Genomic DNA, 20,131 nt, shown 5'->3' with positions numbered 1-20,131 from the left:
ACGTTCATTTACGATACGTTACACAAACATCCACACCATGGCTAGTGACAGATTAGTACCACATCCTTTTATATTCGTCTCTCTCAGCCTACGCTCCTCTCTTGTTCTTTGTTGCGAGCCTTCCCTGACATGTTCTCGCCCATCATCGAAAAATCTTCCTTCAAGCCCTCTTCGTTTCGCCTGTCGCGTCCTCATTTCTCAGGAGAGTTGACCAGGCGGTTATGGCACTATGGACAAGAGGGTACGGCCACCATGGCAATGTGGATATGCTGTTTCTTCTTAGTGCTTTCGATATGTGTCATATCCATCGAAACTGGATAGCGGATGAAGTATCCCGAGATGTTGCCTCGCCTGCCACAGCTCCGTCAATTATTGGTATTCTGTGTGATCTCAATGGGCTTTCCCGCTAACATCGTCTTCAATAGTCATACCTCAACCGTCCCCAATCCATGTTGCATTTGTTGTCGAGCATTTCTCAGAGGTACGATGCTAGATCAAATCTGATCCATGCCGTTCTGATCCACCGTTATGACAAACTGGAAAACATCGAAATCACGACGGTATGGTACACTCCAGGGTTATTGGGATGAATAGTCGCTCCGGTTGTTCAATGACGTATTCCGTACCCCACACGGATCCTGGTGCTTGCTCTGCAAAGAGCGGATACATCATGGAGACACATTTGCATTCTTGGACTGTGGAAGAGTTTTATCAGGAGCTGGTGAACAGTTCGTTGCGAGTAGGTTTCGGTGTCCGATATGCGCTGGCACGAGATAAATGTCCACACTCGAACCCGCCAATGCAAGACACCACCAAGATACGGCCGAAAAAGAGATTAGTATGGCTGAAGCTACACCGGTGTCACTGTTTACACGGTTGCGAGATTGAAGACACCAGGATGAACTGTACAGATCAGGATAAAGGTAGCCTCGGCTCCCCAACTCATTGTTTTCTCTCGTTTCACTAAAATACCAAGCAGGAAAGAACTTTTGTCGGTGCTCTGCCTTGAGGAAGATTTATTCTAAATGTCTGTATCTTCCTCAAGCGGCCCCGCCTAACAAATTAAATGAACAATTCCATTAAGGCAACCGCTTCTGCTTCGCCGCATCACATCCTCTCACGAGTTTTTCCTGAATCTTTTTACACATCCATCTAAAAGGACTATGGCTAAACACACTACTCATTCTATTCACAGAGCCTGATGTTACCTCGCTTAGTAAGTATTTCTTCGACTTGCGTTCACTTTTCTCGAGCTTCAAGTCTTCGTGAAAGTACGTGGAAAAGAACGAGTCCATTCGCTCCCACAACAGAGGTGCTTGCCGTGAGAACCTTACGTGGCGCCAGGTATCACAACACACATCGACAGTGTCTACGAATTTGTCCTCGGACCCAGCGTCTTAGCGCTGTACAACTCGAGATCCCATGCGACAAATTGATGGTATCTTCCATGGCCGATCAAAGCCTCGGAGCCCAGCCTCAAATCCCTCTCGCATTCTTACAGGTGGCGCCAATCCTCACCGTCCCCGCCTACCTCGACATGCAACGTTCTTACAAGTCACACTTCCATCGGCATAATCAAAATAGCACATGTTTGCAATTTTGTTCGACCCAGCGAAACCATCGCATCGGAGCTTCTGCAATACGCCACGCTGGTGACGTGGGCTACCTAGTTAAATGCCCCTGCGCACAAGCTCCGTACGGAATGGAGTCGATATACCTTCTCCTTTTCGTCGCGGGACAATACCTATTTCCTGCAGGTGCAAGAAGCTTATTCTTTGAAAGCGATGGAGAAGCTCTGGAAACTTGTCCACTAAGTCAGTTCAAAGTCGAAGGCGGACATGACAGTATCATCTGCCAACTTGAACCGATCGGGACAGGCGAGTGGGCGTATAGCCTTCCTTGTAATCACCAGTTCCACAAAGGGTGTCCTCTTGTAAAGATGAAGCAGCATGGGGGTCCGCTTTGTTCAAGACGCGCTTATGGTCCCAAGACGTCAGCATGTCCGGTTCGCTCTCGAATCAATCATGACAGTTATGCTGGAGCTCGTCAATGCAGCAACAATCGTTCAAATCAAATGTGTTTTTGCTTGCTCGTTCGTTCAGGGAATCTGATCAATCACATAGTCTATCCAGGTTTTGAAAGGAAGGAATACGGCGTCCCACGACGAAAATTGTATTTGGACATTGTTGCTAGGCCTAACTCTATTGAGGTTTCATGTTAGCAATCCCCAAATCTTTCTTTTCTCTCCCCTTCCGAGAAATACCTATATACACTCCACGCAATATCAGTGTTCACTCATTTCAGGTCTTGCCCATCCTTGGAAGGTCTCCCGGCTGCCCTGCCATGACCTTCTGCACCATCTCCATGAACTTTTCCGTCTGTCTCCCATTGTACGTGTCGTTGTTATTCAAATTGCGAACGATTTGGTCCAAGAACGGCATCTTCTGCTTCTGCACCTCAGGGTATTTGCCACGGACAAATGTGTCCGCAAGACGCTGACGCTCTGCGCTCCTCGACACGACGTCCTCAAACGACATATCCCGTGGCGTGACCTCGGTGTATTTGTGCTCCGTGGCCTCATCGGCCTTCTTCCTGGCCATCTCGGTCGCCAGCTTGAGCACTTCCTGCTTCTCGGCCTCGGACTCAAACCGCGTGAAATATCCCTTATAATACCGCTCCGCGAGCTGCGCGGGCGTCTGATATCCGTGCGGAATGCGCTGCGCGAGCCACTCGATGCGCTGCTGGACGGATTCCGTCAACCCCGTGCCCGAAAGAGGTGTGTTGGGCCAGTCGGCGCGCAGGGCCTCGAGAGACATATCCTGGCCCGGCACGTGGGGGAGTTCCTCCGTCGGGTTCTCTGGCCGGTCGATTACTTCCTTGATGTAGTTCTCAATCTGAACTTCTTCGTCCATGTTCTCTTCCTGCTCCTCCTGAGCGGCTGCGATTTCTTGCCGTGCCCGCGCCTGACGGAGACGGCGGTCCACGCGGTTTTGAGGTTTTGCTGGTGCTGATTTCCCATCAGTGCCGACGCCGGCGGCTCTCGTTGGCTGGGGGCCGCGTCCTCTTCCGGTTCCAGTTCCTGATTCTCCTGGAGCTCTGGCGCTGGAAGATGGCCTGGTACGTCGAAGGACTGTGCCAGGTGATGCTCGACCTCCTGCAGCTACCTTTCGTGGAGCCTCTGAGCGGCGAAGGACGGTGCCAGGTGGTGGTCGAGCCCCAATCGGAGCAGGTCGGTTGGGTGTTTTTTGAATGAGTAGATTCGAGCGTGAAGTACGAGGTCTGGCGGCTGCACCTGTCGAGCTTGTCCGTGCAGATCTGTCTGATGGAGATTGATCATCTGAAAGGGTTCGTGTCAGTTCAGCTTCCTTCGCCGGCGAGCAGGGCTGGGAATGTCAGGCTCATATTACTACCTTCATCGCGAAGAATTCTCGAGCCAGAGAATCGCCTGGCGTTGTTCCGTAGAGGCGTCACGGCGGCTGCGTGATGTGATTTGAGACTGAACCTCGCACATCTCGTGTAGAGGCGTTCCATCCCGACAGAATCTGCATCCAAGGTGGAGGTATGTATGGTTAGGTGATGAAGCTGACTAGGTTTACGGAGGACCCAGCAAGGTATAGATTTCTACCGGCGTGTCATGGTTGTAACGTAGATCACCATGTGACCGCCAGTCCCGCGTGACCGCCGAACAGCACGCCCGAAGCGCCCAGAACCCAAAATTGAGCCCTCCGAGTCTTTTCTTCCGCATACGGTGCTTGAAGCCTCTAAAACTGTGGGAGCTTAATGCTGTACTATTGTATAGTATGGCTTACCAGATAGATTGTGCGAATTATCTGCGTGTCGTCTGCGAGAAGCGTTCGTACGCACCATCCTTTTAGGCTGACCTACTTCGTCTTCTTGACTGCACGCCAGCTTTTTTTTTGCTTTTTTGCTCGCATGCGTTCCGCACGTTATGTTGCTGCTTCCTGTTTACGTTTCGCAGCATTGGCAGCCTTTTCCGCTCTTCGAGCTTCTCGAACAGTCAGCTTTTCGGCCTTTTCGCGTGCAAACTGTTCCCGTACGGCTTGTCGCGCAGCTTGACGTTCCTTCTTTCTTTCTTCTGTCTCACGAGATTTTCCAGCTCTTGATATAGCCCCTTGAAGCTTTTTGCCTAGTGCGGTAAGCTGGCGTTGACGCTGCGAATCCCCTACGGCGATGGTGCGTTTACGAACTCTCGCTACCTTGACAGAACTGAAAAAGCGCCCTTGATCTTTATTTCACTCTCGTCATATAATTGCATAGCTTTTCCACGTATTCGTTTCTTCTTTTCATAAAGGACTATCTTTCGTAAGCCAGCGTTTTCATGTCGTACGATATCAAGGTTTGCGCAAGCTTCTTGCCTGCGTGAAGCAGGGCCACTGCATCAGGATGAATTTTTCCCTCGTCTCGAAGGCGGCGAAACGTACGACATGATGAGTGTGGAGAATCTGAAGCTTGGTAAGACTGAGACTAGAATTGTGGTTTATCTGGTGGCGTTGTTTTCAGCCGTTGAAATCACCTCTTTAGGGTCTAGCGGTATAGACCAGCCGCTTCCCATGCGCTTCGCACGCTCTTCGGATGGAGTACCTTTCCTATACTTCATAGAATAGAGGCTAAAAGTCTCGTTTTGTAAGTCGTACGGGACCTTGACTCTCTGGCAGAAGCCAATCCATGACTTGCAAGAAGTATGTGGTAAGTGGTGACAATGAGATCAGCGCACGAAACGCATGCAAAAAGCATACACACAAGACTAAAGAAATGCGAAAATGTTGAGAATCACTCGTAAGCTTACGCTCATGTAGATAAACGCTTGCGAGTCGCATGTGTTGTCGCTTGCAGAATCAAGCGACCCAGTTTGGACCAAGGGCCGTACCTACAGTAGACTCAGCGATACTTTCAAGAGTTTAAGGGATGGAATCGAAAGTTGTATCATTGAAAGCGTAAGCTTTCTTTTAAATCCCGACCCTCCTGCACGTGACTCTACCATGCGCGGAAAAAAAATCACGTGCCTGAAAATGTCCCTCCTCACGTGTTTTTCCCGGTAGATCCTCGGACGACGCGTTGACGTTTGCGGCCCGCCGCGCGCGTTGTTTTGACCGAGGCTGGCCTCGAAAAAACAACGTCTCTCTCCTTTGTCGTTTGTCTCGAAAATGCTCAATAGGCTTATTGGAGAACGGGATTGGTCCGCACAGGAGGTCTCCCATCTCCTTCTCCAGATTCCCGTTCAGCATTCGTCGCGGGGAGTCGTCAGCCTCGATTGCCGGCCGAAGAAGTACAAGACGACCTGATTGTCTTGGAGTCGGGGGACATTTCGGCCAGGCGATCGGTCTTACGAAGGTATCGAGATCGTCTGACCGATACGAGAAACGGGAACGCCGCCCTGCTGGGCCTCAGCCTTTTGAGCTGCCTCCAGTTTTGGGATTGGCTGACGTGGAAGATCCGTCCGCGGGCGAGTTCACGGGTCATCAACCACTACCCCAGGTATCCGAACGATCCGAAATCTCAGAGTTATTCGGACTATTGCCGCGTCAAACTGATGCTCCATCATCCATTTACGGACTGGTCCGATCTCCTCTCCGTCGAGAACGAGAGCTACGGATCATATATCGACGCATCTCGGGCCTGTCGACGTTTACATACACACCCGCCAGACTTCTACGACGACCCGGAAGGAGAAGGCTCGGATTCGGACTCGAGTTCGGACGATGAGGATCCCCCGGAGGAGGCCGAAAATGAGCATCCCCTGGCTGACTTCGAGGTTTTGGCGCGCCGACGGCCGGGAGCCGATTTGCCCACCCGTGGGGACTTGCTGGACGGTTTAGGGAGCCGGGAAATCGACCGTGCGTATGACTGGTCGACGCATATCGGGCGGTATGGTGATCTACGTCCAGATGTCTGGGAGCAAATCAAGGCCGACAATCCGATTGAGTTGGTGGTGGATGTGAATTCCTCGCCCCAACCATTGAATCGGGAGCAGAGAAAGCTCTATGACACGATCGTCACCCACTACACGAATGAGATCAGCCTCACGAGACTCTCCGCGCCACCACAACTCCTTCTGAACGTGGATGGGGAGGCCGGGACCGGAAAGACGTTTACCCTACTGAAAGCATGCGCCAGGATCCAGGAGATCGCGACCGCCGCCGGAAAGGGTAACCCTGTCTTTCGGGCGGCCCCGACAGGCATTGCAGCATTCAATATCGTGGGCAAGACCCTGCATAGTCTCTTACGGCTCCCGGTCAAGATGACGAAGTCGGATCTATCGGTGGCAACGCTACAGTCGCTCCAGGCGTCCTTTGCGAGCTGTCGGTTCCTGATTATCGATGAGAAGTCGATGATTGATCTCAAGACGCTCTCGGTCATCGACGATCGACTACGGGCCATCTTTCCAGGCGCGTCCGACACGCCCTTCGGGGGGTTAAATATCTTATTGTGTGGAGACTTCTTCCAACTTCCGCCCGTGGGAGGGAGGCCACTCTTCTCCCGGTCTCCGACCCAAGTCGACGCCATCAAGGGCCACCAACTCTACCAGGCATTCAATCGGACGCTCCGCTTAACCCAAATGATGCGGCAGCAAGGGGAGGATGATATCTCAACCAGATTCCGGCGGGCACTAGGTGAGTTACGAATCTCCCAGTTATCCAAGGAGAGCTGGGAACTCTTACGAACGCGGATGGCAAACGACCTGTCCCCCACGGAGGTGGCCACCTTTGACTCGGCTCTACGCCTCTACTTTACCAATTCGGAGGTGAAGGAGGTGAATGTTAAGAAGCTATCCGGTGTCGGTCAGCCCGTGAAGAAGGTTCGAGCCCGACATAGGGGCCGAAATGCCGCCAAGGCATCGGAGGACGAGGCCGACAACCTCTGCCCGGAACTTCAGCTCTGTATTCAGGCCCGCGTGATGCTCACGACAATCTCTGGACCGAGTTAGGACTGGTCAATGGATCGATGGGTTGCATCCAAGATATGGCCTGGCAGGAAGGCCAGGATCTTTCGTCGATCCCATTCTTACTCGTCAAGTTTGACGGGTTACACCGGCCCCAATTTCCCCCAATGTGACCCAGGAGTCGTCCCGATCTTTCCTGTTAATCGTCAGTTTGAGTTCCAAGGGATACCATGTGTCAAACTTGTGGTACAACTCGAGATGAAGGAGCGCTCTGTTCTCTATCTACCTATCGAGGTGTTGAGGCTCCTTTTATAGACACACGAATGCTACACTGTTGCACAGAGCAACCATCTGTAACGTCGTCGCCCATGGAGACCTCTCGTCGTCCAGCACCATGCTCCCGTACTCAGCTTCCCGTCCGGTTATCCTATGCGATAACGGTTCATAAAAGCCAGGGCCTAACCCTACCGAGGGTAGTTCTGGATTTAAGTCAAACAGAGCACTGCCTGGGCCTGTCGTATGTAGCGGTATCACGGGTGAAGACCTTAGACGGGTTGTTGTTTGAGGGGCCTTTTGACTTGGATCACTTCAAGAGGGCAAATACTGCCACGTCCCAAGACCGGGACATAGACTATATGTGGAGAACGAATCAGTTGTTATAGCAGATGCCGATCCCACCGTCGATATCTAAGCCCCATGCATCGATATTGGCTAGATATATCGCGGATATGGTTGTCGGCTTTCCTAATTGGGCATACCGTCGTCTACTTCATGAGCCATGAATCGCACGGCACAGGACACCGTGATCAACATCGTCTACACACGGTCCATAGACTGGATCCGATGGAGGGTATCGTACGGCATAGAACACCGTGATTAACATCGTCCCCACGCGATCCATGGACTGGATCCGATCAGGGCGGTCTGGCAGACCAAGGCGGCATTCTACCCATTCCTGGGTGGGCCGTGGATTGGATCCGATGGGGTTGGCCAACTAGAGCACGTGATTGGGTCTCGGATTATAGATTTTCCGGGCTACGGCCGCGCTCTACCCATTCCTGAGTGGGCCGTGGATTGGATCCGATGAGGTCAACCACAGGATTACGTAATCCTCGGATTATAGATTTTCCAGAGGCTTGGCTAATCACGTGACACGAGGGCCCGAGGGTTGGCTCGTGGACTGGATCCGATGGCGCCAGAGTCGTCGGATTATAGATTTTCCGGATCCCGAGGGGTCGCAATTACGCATGTGTGCGCCGCCAAGAGTTGCCAAGCCCAATGTGGCCGGCTCAGTCACGTGATCTCTCGAGCGCAGCGAGGCCGGGGGTTTGGGGGCTTGCCCCCAAAAGACAAAGCTACGCTTTCACCCCCGCGGAATATCCTTGTCCGCGACCCCTAGTACGGTCCAGTAACTTACATCACCAAAGTCTTTGTTGAATACACGTCGAAATAGGCAATGCTGGCTTGGCGTGTCACGTTCCGCCATGTCACTCCTGCCGTGTCACTTTGAGACAACTCGCACCCTCAAACCTTTCTACTCATTTGCGTGCTCTGAGAGAGATGAGCCGAACCAATCAATCAATCATTTAACGGGCTGAACAGTCCATCAGCATCAACGCCTTGCCCTCACGTACTCTTCCTCTGCCGTCATACTCATCTTCATCTGCTCTTGTCACCCGATTCATCACCGCCTCCGCTCCCTGCCTCTCTTCTCATTACGTCCCCGGCCATTCTAGGTAGCGTCATGATGAGCACTTCTTCAGAACCGAACATGGGACACACCGGGTTAGGCTCTCAAGCCGTTCAGGCAAAACCCGTCACAACGAAAGAAGAGCCAAAAGATGTAAGTATAGTCGAGCTGCTTCGCTGGCTAGAGAAAACGTTTCCGAAAGAGTACGAAGAGAAGATACAATATATGACGACTTCGGACGAAATATATCAGTGGTTGGAGGAAAATCACCCGGAAGAGTTCAAAAAGATGTTGCCGAGTCGAGTCAAGAAAGGGACAACTAATGCCGCCTTCCACGTACGTTCTCCCTCTCAGACAAGTGCTGTTCTTCGCGCTCTGCAAAAAGATTGGAACAATGTCTATTTTCCGCACTCCCTAGTTGCGCTACAGGACCTCATTCAGCGATACCAGCTACTCGATGTGAGTAAGTATTACTCAAAAACCTTGGTATTCGTCCAGAGCAGTGGTATGGGTAAATCAAGATTAGCAGATGCTTTTGGCCATCGCTGTCCGATGATCAACTTCATTCTTCGTGAGTCTGGGACTTCCGGCTTTCCACCTCCTGATGAAGAGATATTATTATTTCTGCGCGACCCGCCGCCAGCCAACATTCCCGAGCCTATCAATCGACAAGAGAGATCTAGTGATTTTCTGAAGAGGAGAGCAGTCGTAGCGTGGAATTATACTCTCGCTACAGCATTGCTCCAAGCCAGTTTCGAGACATGTAAGTTGTCGATACTGTTTATCGAAATTCTCTCTAATTTAATCTTATTAGTCCATATTTGGGTGGAGAGTCAGCCCTTTACCATGATGACTCTAGAAGAGCTTGCAGGTAGCAGGCATGCAGAGATGGCAACACTTGAACCAGCTACCGATGCTCAGGACGCTAAGAGCCAACGGTCCAAGATGCGTATCGAGTTCTGCGATTCGGTAGCGAAGAGAGCTCGAGTGATCACTCAAGAATTAATTTCCAACCCAAATTGGATGGAGAAGTTCGACGATGACCGACCGTCTAAGGTTCACCATCGTCTCGAAAACGTGGACAGTGAACCTGACTCCCATCCCTTAAACGGCCTTCTCAATGCTGTCCAAAACCTAATGAAAATTCTTCAACAATGTCGAGGCACTAAAAACACGGGCCCACTCTTGGTGATCGTGTTCGACGAGGCGTCAAGCTTAATGAGAATGCGGCCGTCTGACCAACCCAACATCGGACTCTATGTAGCGCTCAATCGAGTCATCAGTTGTCTGAAGAAGTTTCGTGCGTGGTCTTTCTTCCTCTCAACAGAATCTCTCATCGGATACCTTGTACCGCCGAGCAATATCATTCGAACGGGCGATTATCTTCTGGACCCCTCCGCTCGTATCAGCTTTACAGAGACCAACACCGAACTGATGCGATTTTCCCCCTTTGTGAGTCTCCAGCTCGACGTCGAGGACAGACGAAAGATGCAGGATCCAAAACTAAGGAAAAAGGAGCTCCGTAAGTCGTTAAAGGAATTTGCAAAGCTAGATCATATGGCCCAATTCGGCAGGCCCCTCTGGTATGCATATGCAAAGGAGAGTCAGGGGATGATCGAATTGGCCAAATTGAAGCTCATTGGTGGCCAGCAACAGGGGTATTACAGTTCTGACGACCCGAACCACGTATTTGCCGCGCTGTCCTTCCGTCTCTCTTTGGATGTCTGCCTGCAGAACCCCGTCACCATCTCTCTCACAAGGACTGCGGTGAATTCTTTTATGAGGGTGGTCATATCCATGGACCACGAGACCGGAGTGATGGACACAATGACGCCATCAGAGCCAGTCTTGGCTAGAGCAGCTATGGAGCATCTCTGCAGCGACAACTGGTCGGGTAGTATTCAAACACTCTGCAAGGAGCTTCTTGAGAAAGGATTGATAGAAAAAGGGCGCAAAGGAGAACTCTATGCTCGGTTAATGTTAATTCTGGCACACGACTGGGTTCGATGGGCTCGACAAGGTCATACGCCAAAATTTGCACCAACCTTCACGGTTTCCGACTTTCTCCTGGTATTGTATGCTAAGGATCATCACGATTTAATTAAAAAGATGCCTAAGCGGATACTCGAAGCCAGAATGAACTTTACTCATTTTCTACCAACTGATTCAGCACTTACCCCCGAGGTCATCCCTGGATTATGTCGCGACCTGTTACGCCGAAGCGCTGCGATGCAGCTATCTTGGTGCCAGGAAACATACGATCTGCTCATTCCCGTGTACTATGGCACGGAGGATGAGGAGTTCGACCCATCGAATTGTGGAGTCATCGCAGTACAGGTGAAGAACAAGAAGGATGCTACCACAGTGAGAGAGATCTTTCGAGAGGACTTTATTAATGTCGACCAGAAGTCGAATTGGGACCAATCGAAGGCAGAGAGTTCTAAGCGCGAGAGGAAAGATTCTGAGCGCGAGGGGAAAGACTCTAAGCACGACAAGAAAGGTTCTAAGCGCGAGCCGACGAAATTTGTATTCAATCAGATGAAGAACCCTATCCTGTGCCTCCTCTTCGATCTAGGGGTAGTCAGAAGCAGCAGGACTTACACCCCACTTGTCCAAGTGATGCGGAGCGAAAGTGGACAGCAACCTGATTTGTGGGCGATCCATTCGCGAGGACACGACCGCACCATCTTTGGCTGCTTAGAGCATATGAAGACTACAGATTCGAGCGAGCGGTTCTTTGCTTCGATACAAACGAACGAAACTCTGGCTGACCGACTCTCTCGGAGAAATAGAATGTTTTCTCAGCTAGAGGAAGACTACAGATATGAAGGATTTGAGCAAGAAGGGGGGGACGAGTTCGGGAGGGAGTGAGGCCAGTGTACAGAAACAGAGTGTGGATGAGGCAGGAAAAGAAAGCGGAGTGGTTGATATCGAAACTCAAGAAGGGGAAGCAAGCGGTACTCGATCGAAGGGAAAGGAAGTGGAAAGGCTTGGCTTTAGATATGAAGGATTTGACCAAGAAGGGGGAGCGAGTGCGAGAGGAAGTGAGGCCAGTGTGCAGGAAGAGGGCGTGGATGAGGCTGGAAAAGAAGGCGGAGTGGTTGATATCGAAGTGCAGAAAGGGGAAGCAAGCAACATCCGGTCGAAGGAAAAGGAAGTGGACAGGCCTACGGATAACCGGTTCAGGAAAAGAGCCCGCAACTTTGCCAAAAATCATCTCCCGTTTCGGAGACGCTCGGAGGAAAAAGGCTGATTGCGTCACAACTTCGACTCAGTTGCGCTTCAGGTTTGAATGGGCTATTTGCCTCTTTGGCTTGATAGAAAGGATCGGTGATTGAAGCAGAGTGCGAATATTTGTACAGTGTAGACCTTCGGCGGGATCGTGACGCTTTTTAAGCATTGTTAGTGGATAATTTTATTCATGTTCATGCTTCTCTTATTAGTCCAGCGAGCAAATCTGCTCAACGGATACCTCTCACTCAATCTAACGAGCAAATCTGTGTCATGAAGTTGCTCACTCGAGGTCCGCTCGGGACAGTGCATGCGCATCCATTCCGAGGTCGAAAACACCGCCAACTCGGCCGAAAGCCCATTATAGCCAGGGTGGTAAGTCAATCCACCATTTCAACCGGTTGATGAAGCTTGTTGGATAGAGATGAGAGGTTTCCATAGGCGACGACGTTACAGACGGTTGCTCTGTGCAACGATATAGCATTCGTGTGTCTATAAAAGGAGTCTCAGGACCTCGACAAGTAGATAGAAAACAGAGCACTCCTTCATCTCAAGTTGCACAAAAGTTTGACAAAGCTTTTTCTACACTCTGACACCCCCCCTTATCAATTTTGTTCACGTGACTTGAGTCGTCGCTGATTGGTCGACGAAATCGATGCTCATTGGTCGAGAAAAATCCTAAATCCCGTCTCTAATACGGAGGCGTGCTCCAAATGTTGTTACAGTACGCTAATGCCTTGAATAGTATAGTGGCAACATTCGAGCGATGACTTCAAAAGACAAACGACTTTCTAAAGGCTCTAGGTAGAAGGCGCCTAACAAGAGCCTAAAGGTGCACTAAGCCATCACTATAATTATTGGATTGGGCTGAGGTTCATAGGCCACTCTAGGCGTCACCATACCTAAAGAGGAGGAAAACTAATCGGCTTTTGAAGTTGTCGCTCAAATGTCACCACTAGATCCCATCAGGAGTTAGTGTACTGTGGAGCACGCCTCCGTATGGTTATGTAGATTCGATAAGGCAGGTGGTTCACATACACGCAAACAAAATGAATATTAAAAGAAAAGGGCCCCCCTCCTATAGTCCATCTCTGACGAACTCATAGATGGGGCGCCGCAGCCAGTGAAAGCTTCAGCCACACAAGTTCAACTGCAGAAGAGTTTGAATCAGTGACCTCCCAACGGTATGAACAAGACGACATCATCAACAATCACTGGCTGGAGCATTACGTTTACCCATCTAGGGCACCTAGAAAGCTAGGCCGGACAACCCTCTTACCTTACCTATGATCGAACACTAGTAAGGCCCCTCAATTCTATCGGTTCGACTGCAGCCCAAGTGTTTTACCACTCGGTTACGTCCTTGATAGGTCAACCACGATTTGGTGTCAATTTTGAAGCAGTTTCTGCTGGAGTAAAATATAAGCCATTTTTTTTTTTGCTTTTTTAATTTTTGGAATCGCCTGGTTAGGGCTTGGCGTTGTGTGGCGACGCCAAGAGCGACGTGCTGGCCAATCACGAAAGCATATGGCTTGGCGTTATCACGTGAGCACGTAGGCATGTGGTTGTAGCGGCGGGAAGAGAATGTATGAACTATCTGCTGGGGGTGGCCGCTTTACTTATATATATTCCGTAAACGAATGTAGCTTAGCGTGAGCCAGAATCCTTGGCAGAAATCCACAGGCACTCCCCCTTGCCGCCCCGTCATCGGATCCAATCCGTGGACCATGTGGCCGGGGGATCCTACTCGATAGACGTCGATATCGACATGATCCACCGATCGGATCCAGTCTGTGGACCACTCAGAGACGCTCTATCGATCACACTCGGCATGGTTCATGGATTAGATCCGATAAAACACCACCGCCACAGGATCCAATCCATGGATTATGGGGCACTCTACACGATAGAAGTCGATATCGGCATGATCCACCGATCGGATCCAGTCTGTGGACCACCTCAGGCAAGCTCTACTGATCACACTCGAGATGGTTCATAACCGAGCGTTAACGAACGAGCCTCGATGTCGAGATGATCCATGGATTGGATCCGATGGGTCGTAGTATTTCACCTCAGACAAGCCCCTACCGATCACTCTCGAGATGGTTCGTAACCGAGCGTGAACGGGTCAGCTGAGCCTGCAAGTTGTGCAGCCGGTGAAAGTCGTGGTAAGGAGACGGCCTGCGAACGACTTTACGGGTCCGAGTTTCAGCCAGCGAGTCACGTGTGAACCGGCGCGTCAGTGTTTATCATTCCTGAAATGTAAACATGTGCCAACTCCATTAACCATAGCAAATTCATACATTGAAGACTCTACAAACTGCATCTGTACTGCATATCAAGGGCTGGAATGATACAAGACGCGATAATCTGACGTAAACGGTATCTCACACTCTACTGGATATTTAGCGTCCACAAGGTGCAACCTACTCAATGGGAACTGAATTACAAAATGGTACGCTCCTCCCCATGTGAATACGTTCGTGGCTCATCAAAAATAGGCAACCGTTCCTTCCGTTCCACGGTTCGCCCACCATTTTCACTTTCTAAATCTGAATCCAAAACAAAGATGTCCGCCACCACTACCCAGCCCAAGAATACGAATCTATCTCGAAGGTCGAGACGAGCTCACCCGTCAGGTTGCCCTCCACGATTCTCTGCAGACAAAATCAAGGAGACCGACCCGTATAGAATCGAACTGCTTTGGCGAGAAGTCATGGCACCCAAGACCCCCTCATACGCACGCCAGACGAGATCCAGCAACTTAACGAGTCGGAATCCCTCAAACACGCCTGGTCAGACCGAAGAGACTGACAAATGAGATTTCGAACATTTTCTCGACACCTATCTCTAACAAAGATAGTCTCAGAAAGCAGACAGTCAAAAATGCCACAGTCCGAGACGTTGACTTCGAAGAGACTCAGTTGATTCCGCGCGGAGTTGAGATGCTCCATTCACATCAGAACATCGTGATAGGAGCTCACGCTTATTTCGACTCGGACACACCTCCGGACCCAGCTCAATCACGCGAATTCTACCTATCCATCATTCATACAACCCTTGCAGGAAGAGCTGAACGGGACATAGACAATTCGATATTCCTGCCGACGGACGCCAACTTTATCAAGTCTCTGCACAGGGCCTATCACAGAATGGGAGTGTCAGGTGTCTCGGAAACTGAGTTCAAGGTATTTGCTTGGCAGAATCTATTCATCGGGCAGCACGTGGTCTTAATGGATGATACTGAAAGACAGCTTTGCGTTGTACGACTGGTGGAAATATCGCTCAAGCCTTGCGAAAGTCACAGCCGACGTATGTGGTTTGAACCTCCACTCCTCTCCTCGAATCAGCCTCCTCCCAAACCCTTTAGCTTCGACATTTCCTCCGACAGTCAATTCTGGCTTTCCGACAATATTTTAAATGCCGATTATCGAATGCATGCCGGGTCAGTCGTGCATTGCAAGACCTGGGGTACATTTTGTCCCTATTTGTCGATCGAGTTCAAAGCCACAACCGATGACCGGCGCGTCGTGAGGAACCAAGTGGCTGCCACTGGCCTGATTTCCTTGTTCAACCGATACCAGTTGAAGCTCGAGGCCGCTCTTCAGCCTACTCCGGAGCAATTGAGACTGGTTCACCATTACGGACTGACGATGGAGAGAGAACTTTGGGCAGTATGGGTCTTTGAACCAAAAATAGATAATGGGGCATGGGCTGGCTGCACAATACGACTACTTGAAGCCGGAACTTGTCTACACGAAGGAGGACTCGTGGAATTACTTCAATGGATCAACGAAATTCATCGATGGGGCCTTTGTGAGTACGCTCTCGGATGTGAGGAGGATATCAAACAGATTCTGAGTAGAGCTACCACCAACCTCAGAATCTCTACGATAGGATCCTGAGGAAGCGGGATCGATGACAGATGTCAAAGAGCAGATTTCCGGCGCACTGTATCGTCAATGGTAGAACTCTACCAAAATATTTCACATGTGAGTATCCATATGATTTACCACGCATACTTCAATGCTTCCAGCAAAGACCACAGATTGTTTCTGGGAACATCGGCCCCGTTCCTCAGGAGAGGCAACTGAGCGACGGCGCCAAACAACTTGCCGACACTCTCTAGTCATCTATCTGAATGGAAGTGGAAGGCGGGGAAAAGTGGGAGCATACTCGGAGCGATATCAAAAACGGCGGGCTGCCGCGACTATAAATTATTGAAATAGAAAAGCGGAAAAGGTCGTTCTGACCGAGCTGGCTGGAAATGGTGCAAGGAGAAGTCTAGTCGCGTAGGATCTTATCGTTGAGGAATACCAATTTGGCCCACCGTGGCTTTTAACATCCCAAAGAGCCTGCTGGTTCGTTTCGAGGGGAACTATGATTAGAAGCAGCATGGTCGGCGGTGCCGTTGCTATTTCTGGAAAGGACCATTTGACATCACAGCAAAGAGAGACGGCACCACTCACCAAATTTGGCGGCGGATTTCTTTGCAGTCTGAGTTGTTGTAGAACTGAGTTGTGCCAGAAAGTGCCCATGGTGGCAACCAATTGCTCGGTCTGAGGTGCTCCACTATGCTTGCTGACGATTTCCCATTCCTTTACACGCCCTTCTAAAGCCGCTTACCCATCTTCGCCCTTCCTCATGCAGCAATTCGAGTATCCGAGTGATTGAGATGCCTCTAGCATCTTTTCTCTCGATCCCAGCTCTCAAAGAAACCACACACAGCGGTACAGGGCCTGGCCAGCAGATCACTATGGGGGGGCTCACCAAAATACACCTACATTCGGCGTGGTGGGAATCCATCACAGGCGGTCTACTCGAGATTGTTGTCGTGGTCGGATTTTTTTGCGGACCCCAACCAACACTTCGCTATATCCAAAACATATCGAAAACTTTCTCACGCGTCGCTCTCCGCGTCTTTATTTAGTGCTGCGTCCCTTCCTCGCCGCCATTTCTCTCTCAGTGATCTGCCTTTGCTATAGCGATGATCGGCAGCCGACCTGTCGACCTGTTCAGGCGCTGTATCAGGCTAACAAATCCCTCACTTCGTTTTCCTCAAGCTTACCCTCCTCTACCTCGCCCTCATAGTCGAATCCCTCTCGTGGTAGCCCGCCCGAGTTCCACTTCGTCATCGAGCTCGAAGCTCGTGCTATCCGACAAGCTAAGAGAGTTCCCTGTGGGGAACCCAGACTTTGGTGAAATTCGCCAGCTCCCGGGAACGGCATACTTTGACAAGACGGAATATATTTCTGAGCTTGAAGAGGGGTCAAGTGTCAAGCTCTTTTGCCGCCCTAGACGGTTTGGAAAGTCACTCACCATCACTATGCTGCGATACTTCCATGGATTCCAGTTTCGCGACCAATACGACAAACTTTTCAAGATGTGTAGTAAAGTCCTTACTGCCAGATTTGTGACTTATGCTCAATAGGGTCTCAACGTGGATAATGCTGTCAACAATGGCACAATTCAACCTGGACGATATCTTGTTTTAGAATTTGACTTCTCCTACCCCCTCCGTCCTCACGACCGTGACCAGTCTGCGCAGCTCATTGGGCAACACATAAACGACAGGTTGTCGATGTTCAAACATATTTACACCAAATATCTAGGTGAATCGTTTGCATCGCAGACGTCTCCTTTTATGGAGAATCGCCCAGTCAGTAATCTCGAACGCTTAGTTTATGCTGTTGATTTAACGCTTCAAAACATTCATCGGAGAGGCGAGGAGGACCATCCCCTCTGGAATGTACAAGGGGTAAGACTTGTTCTCAACCAACTACTGAATACATTCTAATGCATCCAGGTCTATCTACTTGCGGATGAATACGACGCTTGCGCCAACGATTATATGGATCCGCACAATCCAAAGTTATGGTCCGATGCCGCACCCTCTCGCCTCTTGAAGGCATTCTGGGCCAGTGTCAAAGCTAGCCAGAAGTGGCTTTACGGTATTCAAAAGATATACATCACTGGCGTCACGCCTCTGCTTTTAAGCGACCTTGTCAGCGGTGCGAACAACCAAGAAAACGTCTCTTTCAGTCCATTATTTTCAACCATTTCCGGATTAACTCGATCCGACGTGCTAGAAGCGCTGAGGGTCATCTGCAACAATGAGGGAGAGGTGCAAAAGCACCTGAGGGAATTGGAACACAACGCCAATGGCTATCATTTCTGCGATGAACAGAGTGTAGAGCCGGTGTTCAATACCCACACTGCTCTTTCATATCTTGAAGTGAGTAAAGAGAAGTGCCAGCTAACTCTAATACTAATTTCCGGACATGTAGGCAGTTAGACAGGGAAGACCCCTATTCATATACAATCAGAGCGAACATGGAGCTAATCTATGCAGGTGAGTAACAGTCCAGGTTTTGTCGATCTCCTCATTACAGACAATAAAAACCTCTACACCCTCATGGAGTTCAAGAACATCCAAATCCCCTACCTAAGACTTGGCGGAGAAGACAGCATTGAAAAAGCGAAAAGACTCGAGGATATGTAGCTAGACGACATTCTCAAACTGAAATTCAAGGGCGACAAATACCGAACAGGGAGCATTAACAACTGGATTGATGGAAGGCGCCATGGTCCGGTGTCTGGGAGTGTCCGCAATCAGCTTCGGTCTTACATCATGGGGCCTACCGTCCAAAAGGAGATTGCGGACAAACATTTCCGTGCCTTTGCGGTGGTGATTGTTGGATCGCGCCAGATACTCGTGAGGGAGATGGATAGGCATGGCAAGTGGGTCAGCAAATCTCAGCTTGTGAATGGGATAAGATGGCAGGAGTATGGTCCAAACTGAGACACTAGAAAATGAAGGGTGGTGGCTTGGCATTGAGGGAAGAAAACCCAATTCGGCGGCAGATTTGCTACGTCTTGTACCTAGATCCTGATGCTAGCTGAAATACATTGATTGGATCCCTGACCCTGAACCCTCACGGTCCCACTCGGCCATATGGTCCACGGATTGGATCCGATGGCGGTATTTCATCTGGATATCGAGGCCAGCGCCGTAAGGGGAGGACGACGGCAAGAGAGAGTGCCCGCGTCCTTCCATGACAGTGCAAGCTATGGTTTTGGTCGACTGAGGGACCTCATGAGTGTTCGATCATCGGTGAGGCGAGAGGGTTGTCCGGCCTAGCTCCATTGAACTTCTAGGTGCCCTAGATGGGTAAACGTAATGCTCCAGCCGGTGATGGCTGATGATGTCGGGTTAAGTGACACCGTGGGGAGGGTCACTGATTCAAACTCTCCTTCGGTTGCTCTTACTGGCTGCGGCGCCCCATCTATGAGTTTGTCAGAGATGGACTCTAGGAGGGGGTTCTTTTTGTTAATCCCGTACTGTGAAGGGTTCTAGGTCGAGGATTCAACCAAAGTATTCCAGCTAACATCAAGATCTAGGTACAAGGAAGAGAGTCAGGAAAGTATGCTACGCAGAAAATGCTCAAGAACCATGAACACGTGATCCTTGGCACGTAGTCCCGTGACACCGATATCACGACTCGTCTGGGTGGTCCACAGACTGGATCCGATCCATGAACCATCTCGATATCGACTTCTATCGAGTAGGGTGCCCTCTCCGGAGGTGGTCCGTAGACTGGATCCGATGGGAGTTGTTAACGGGCCTAGTGAAACGCTCTGGTTAATCACCCCCAAGAGGTGATCCATAGACTGGATCCGATGCCCCAAGGCTACTTCGGCGACTTCGCGCCCTCCAGCCGAGAAGCGACTGTAACTTCCGTTGATCTTCATCATTTACACTGAGATTGAAAAGATTTCATACTTCCGTGGATGCTTCAAACTATGGGTTTAGCAACACGAATCACAACTATCATATCGATGCTAGCGTGGAAATGACTACCACTACCTCCATAACAACATACGCCCAAATCTGTTCGACAGGCTGGACGCACGCGGAGGAGATGGTCACGGAAAGCTTTTGTCATAAAAAGGGGTGCGCTTGATTCTGATCACTTCTCAACCGATCACATTCCACCTGGCTTCTATCCCACGACTGCGGCTTGCCATTGACGCGGCGAGGCTCCAGCAACCACGACACTTACCGTTCCAATTCTTGGGTCGCCTTCAAAAACATCGTATCCGTCCGGTACCAACTCTTCTGTCCCCATCACTTCCACTAATTCAACATCCATGTCACACATTTGTTGCAGGGGCTCGGATGATGAACTCATTTTCGTCCTGGAGGTCTGCGAGCCAGGGGCAGATCTTCGATACCAAGGCCACCTCTGACAGCATTTCCTTTCCAGGAGTGTCTGTCGGATATGTACCACGAGATATTGACGACCAAC

General features: G+C 50.3%; 4 protein-coding genes across 4 annotated transcripts; 3 read left to right on the top strand and 1 right to left on the bottom strand.

Annotated features, from left to right (window-relative positions):
• Positions 1-2,300: 2,300 nt before the first annotated feature.
• Z518_09188 (uncharacterized protein) lies at positions 2,301-3,531 on the bottom strand (the record flags this gene model as incomplete). The annotated part of the gene is made up of 2 exons (XM_013413144.1): positions 2,301-3,337; positions 3,411-3,531. The coding sequence occupies 2 exons, from the start codon at positions 3,529-3,531 to the stop codon at positions 2,301-2,303; spliced, it is 1,158 nt and encodes a 385-aa protein (XP_013268598.1).
• A 5,117-nt stretch (positions 3,532-8,648) lies between these two features.
• On the top strand, positions 8,649-11,462 carry Z518_09187 (uncharacterized protein; the record flags this gene model as incomplete). The annotated part of the gene is made up of 2 exons (XM_013413143.1): positions 8,649-9,354; positions 9,406-11,462. 2 exons carry the CDS (start codon positions 8,649-8,651, stop codon positions 11,460-11,462), a joined length of 2,763 nt encoding a protein of 920 aa, XP_013268597.1.
• A 2,929-nt stretch (positions 11,463-14,391) lies between these two features.
• Positions 14,392-15,727, top strand: Z518_09186 (uncharacterized protein; the record flags this gene model as incomplete). The annotated part of the gene is made up of 2 exons (XM_013413142.1): positions 14,392-14,593; positions 14,682-15,727. 2 exons carry the CDS (start codon positions 14,392-14,394, stop codon positions 15,725-15,727), a joined length of 1,248 nt encoding a protein of 415 aa, XP_013268596.1.
• A 1,676-nt stretch (positions 15,728-17,403) lies between these two features.
• Positions 17,404-18,324, top strand: Z518_09185 (uncharacterized protein; the record flags this gene model as incomplete). The annotated part of the gene is made up of 3 exons (XM_013413141.1): positions 17,404-17,580; positions 17,629-18,057; positions 18,175-18,324. The coding sequence occupies 3 exons, from the start codon at positions 17,404-17,406 to the stop codon at positions 18,322-18,324; spliced, it is 756 nt and encodes a 251-aa protein (XP_013268595.1).
• Positions 18,325-20,131: the final 1,807 nt, after the last annotated feature.

The sequence above is a fragment of the Rhinocladiella mackenziei genome (assembly GCF_000835555.1).
Source record: "Rhinocladiella mackenziei CBS 650.93 unplaced genomic scaffold supercont1.7, whole genome shotgun sequence".
Lineage (NCBI taxonomy): Eukaryota > Fungi > Ascomycota > Eurotiomycetes > Chaetothyriales > Herpotrichiellaceae > Rhinocladiella > Rhinocladiella mackenziei.
The sequence above is the reverse complement of the archived record's forward strand: the minus strand, read 5'-3'. Positions and strand labels throughout refer to the sequence as shown.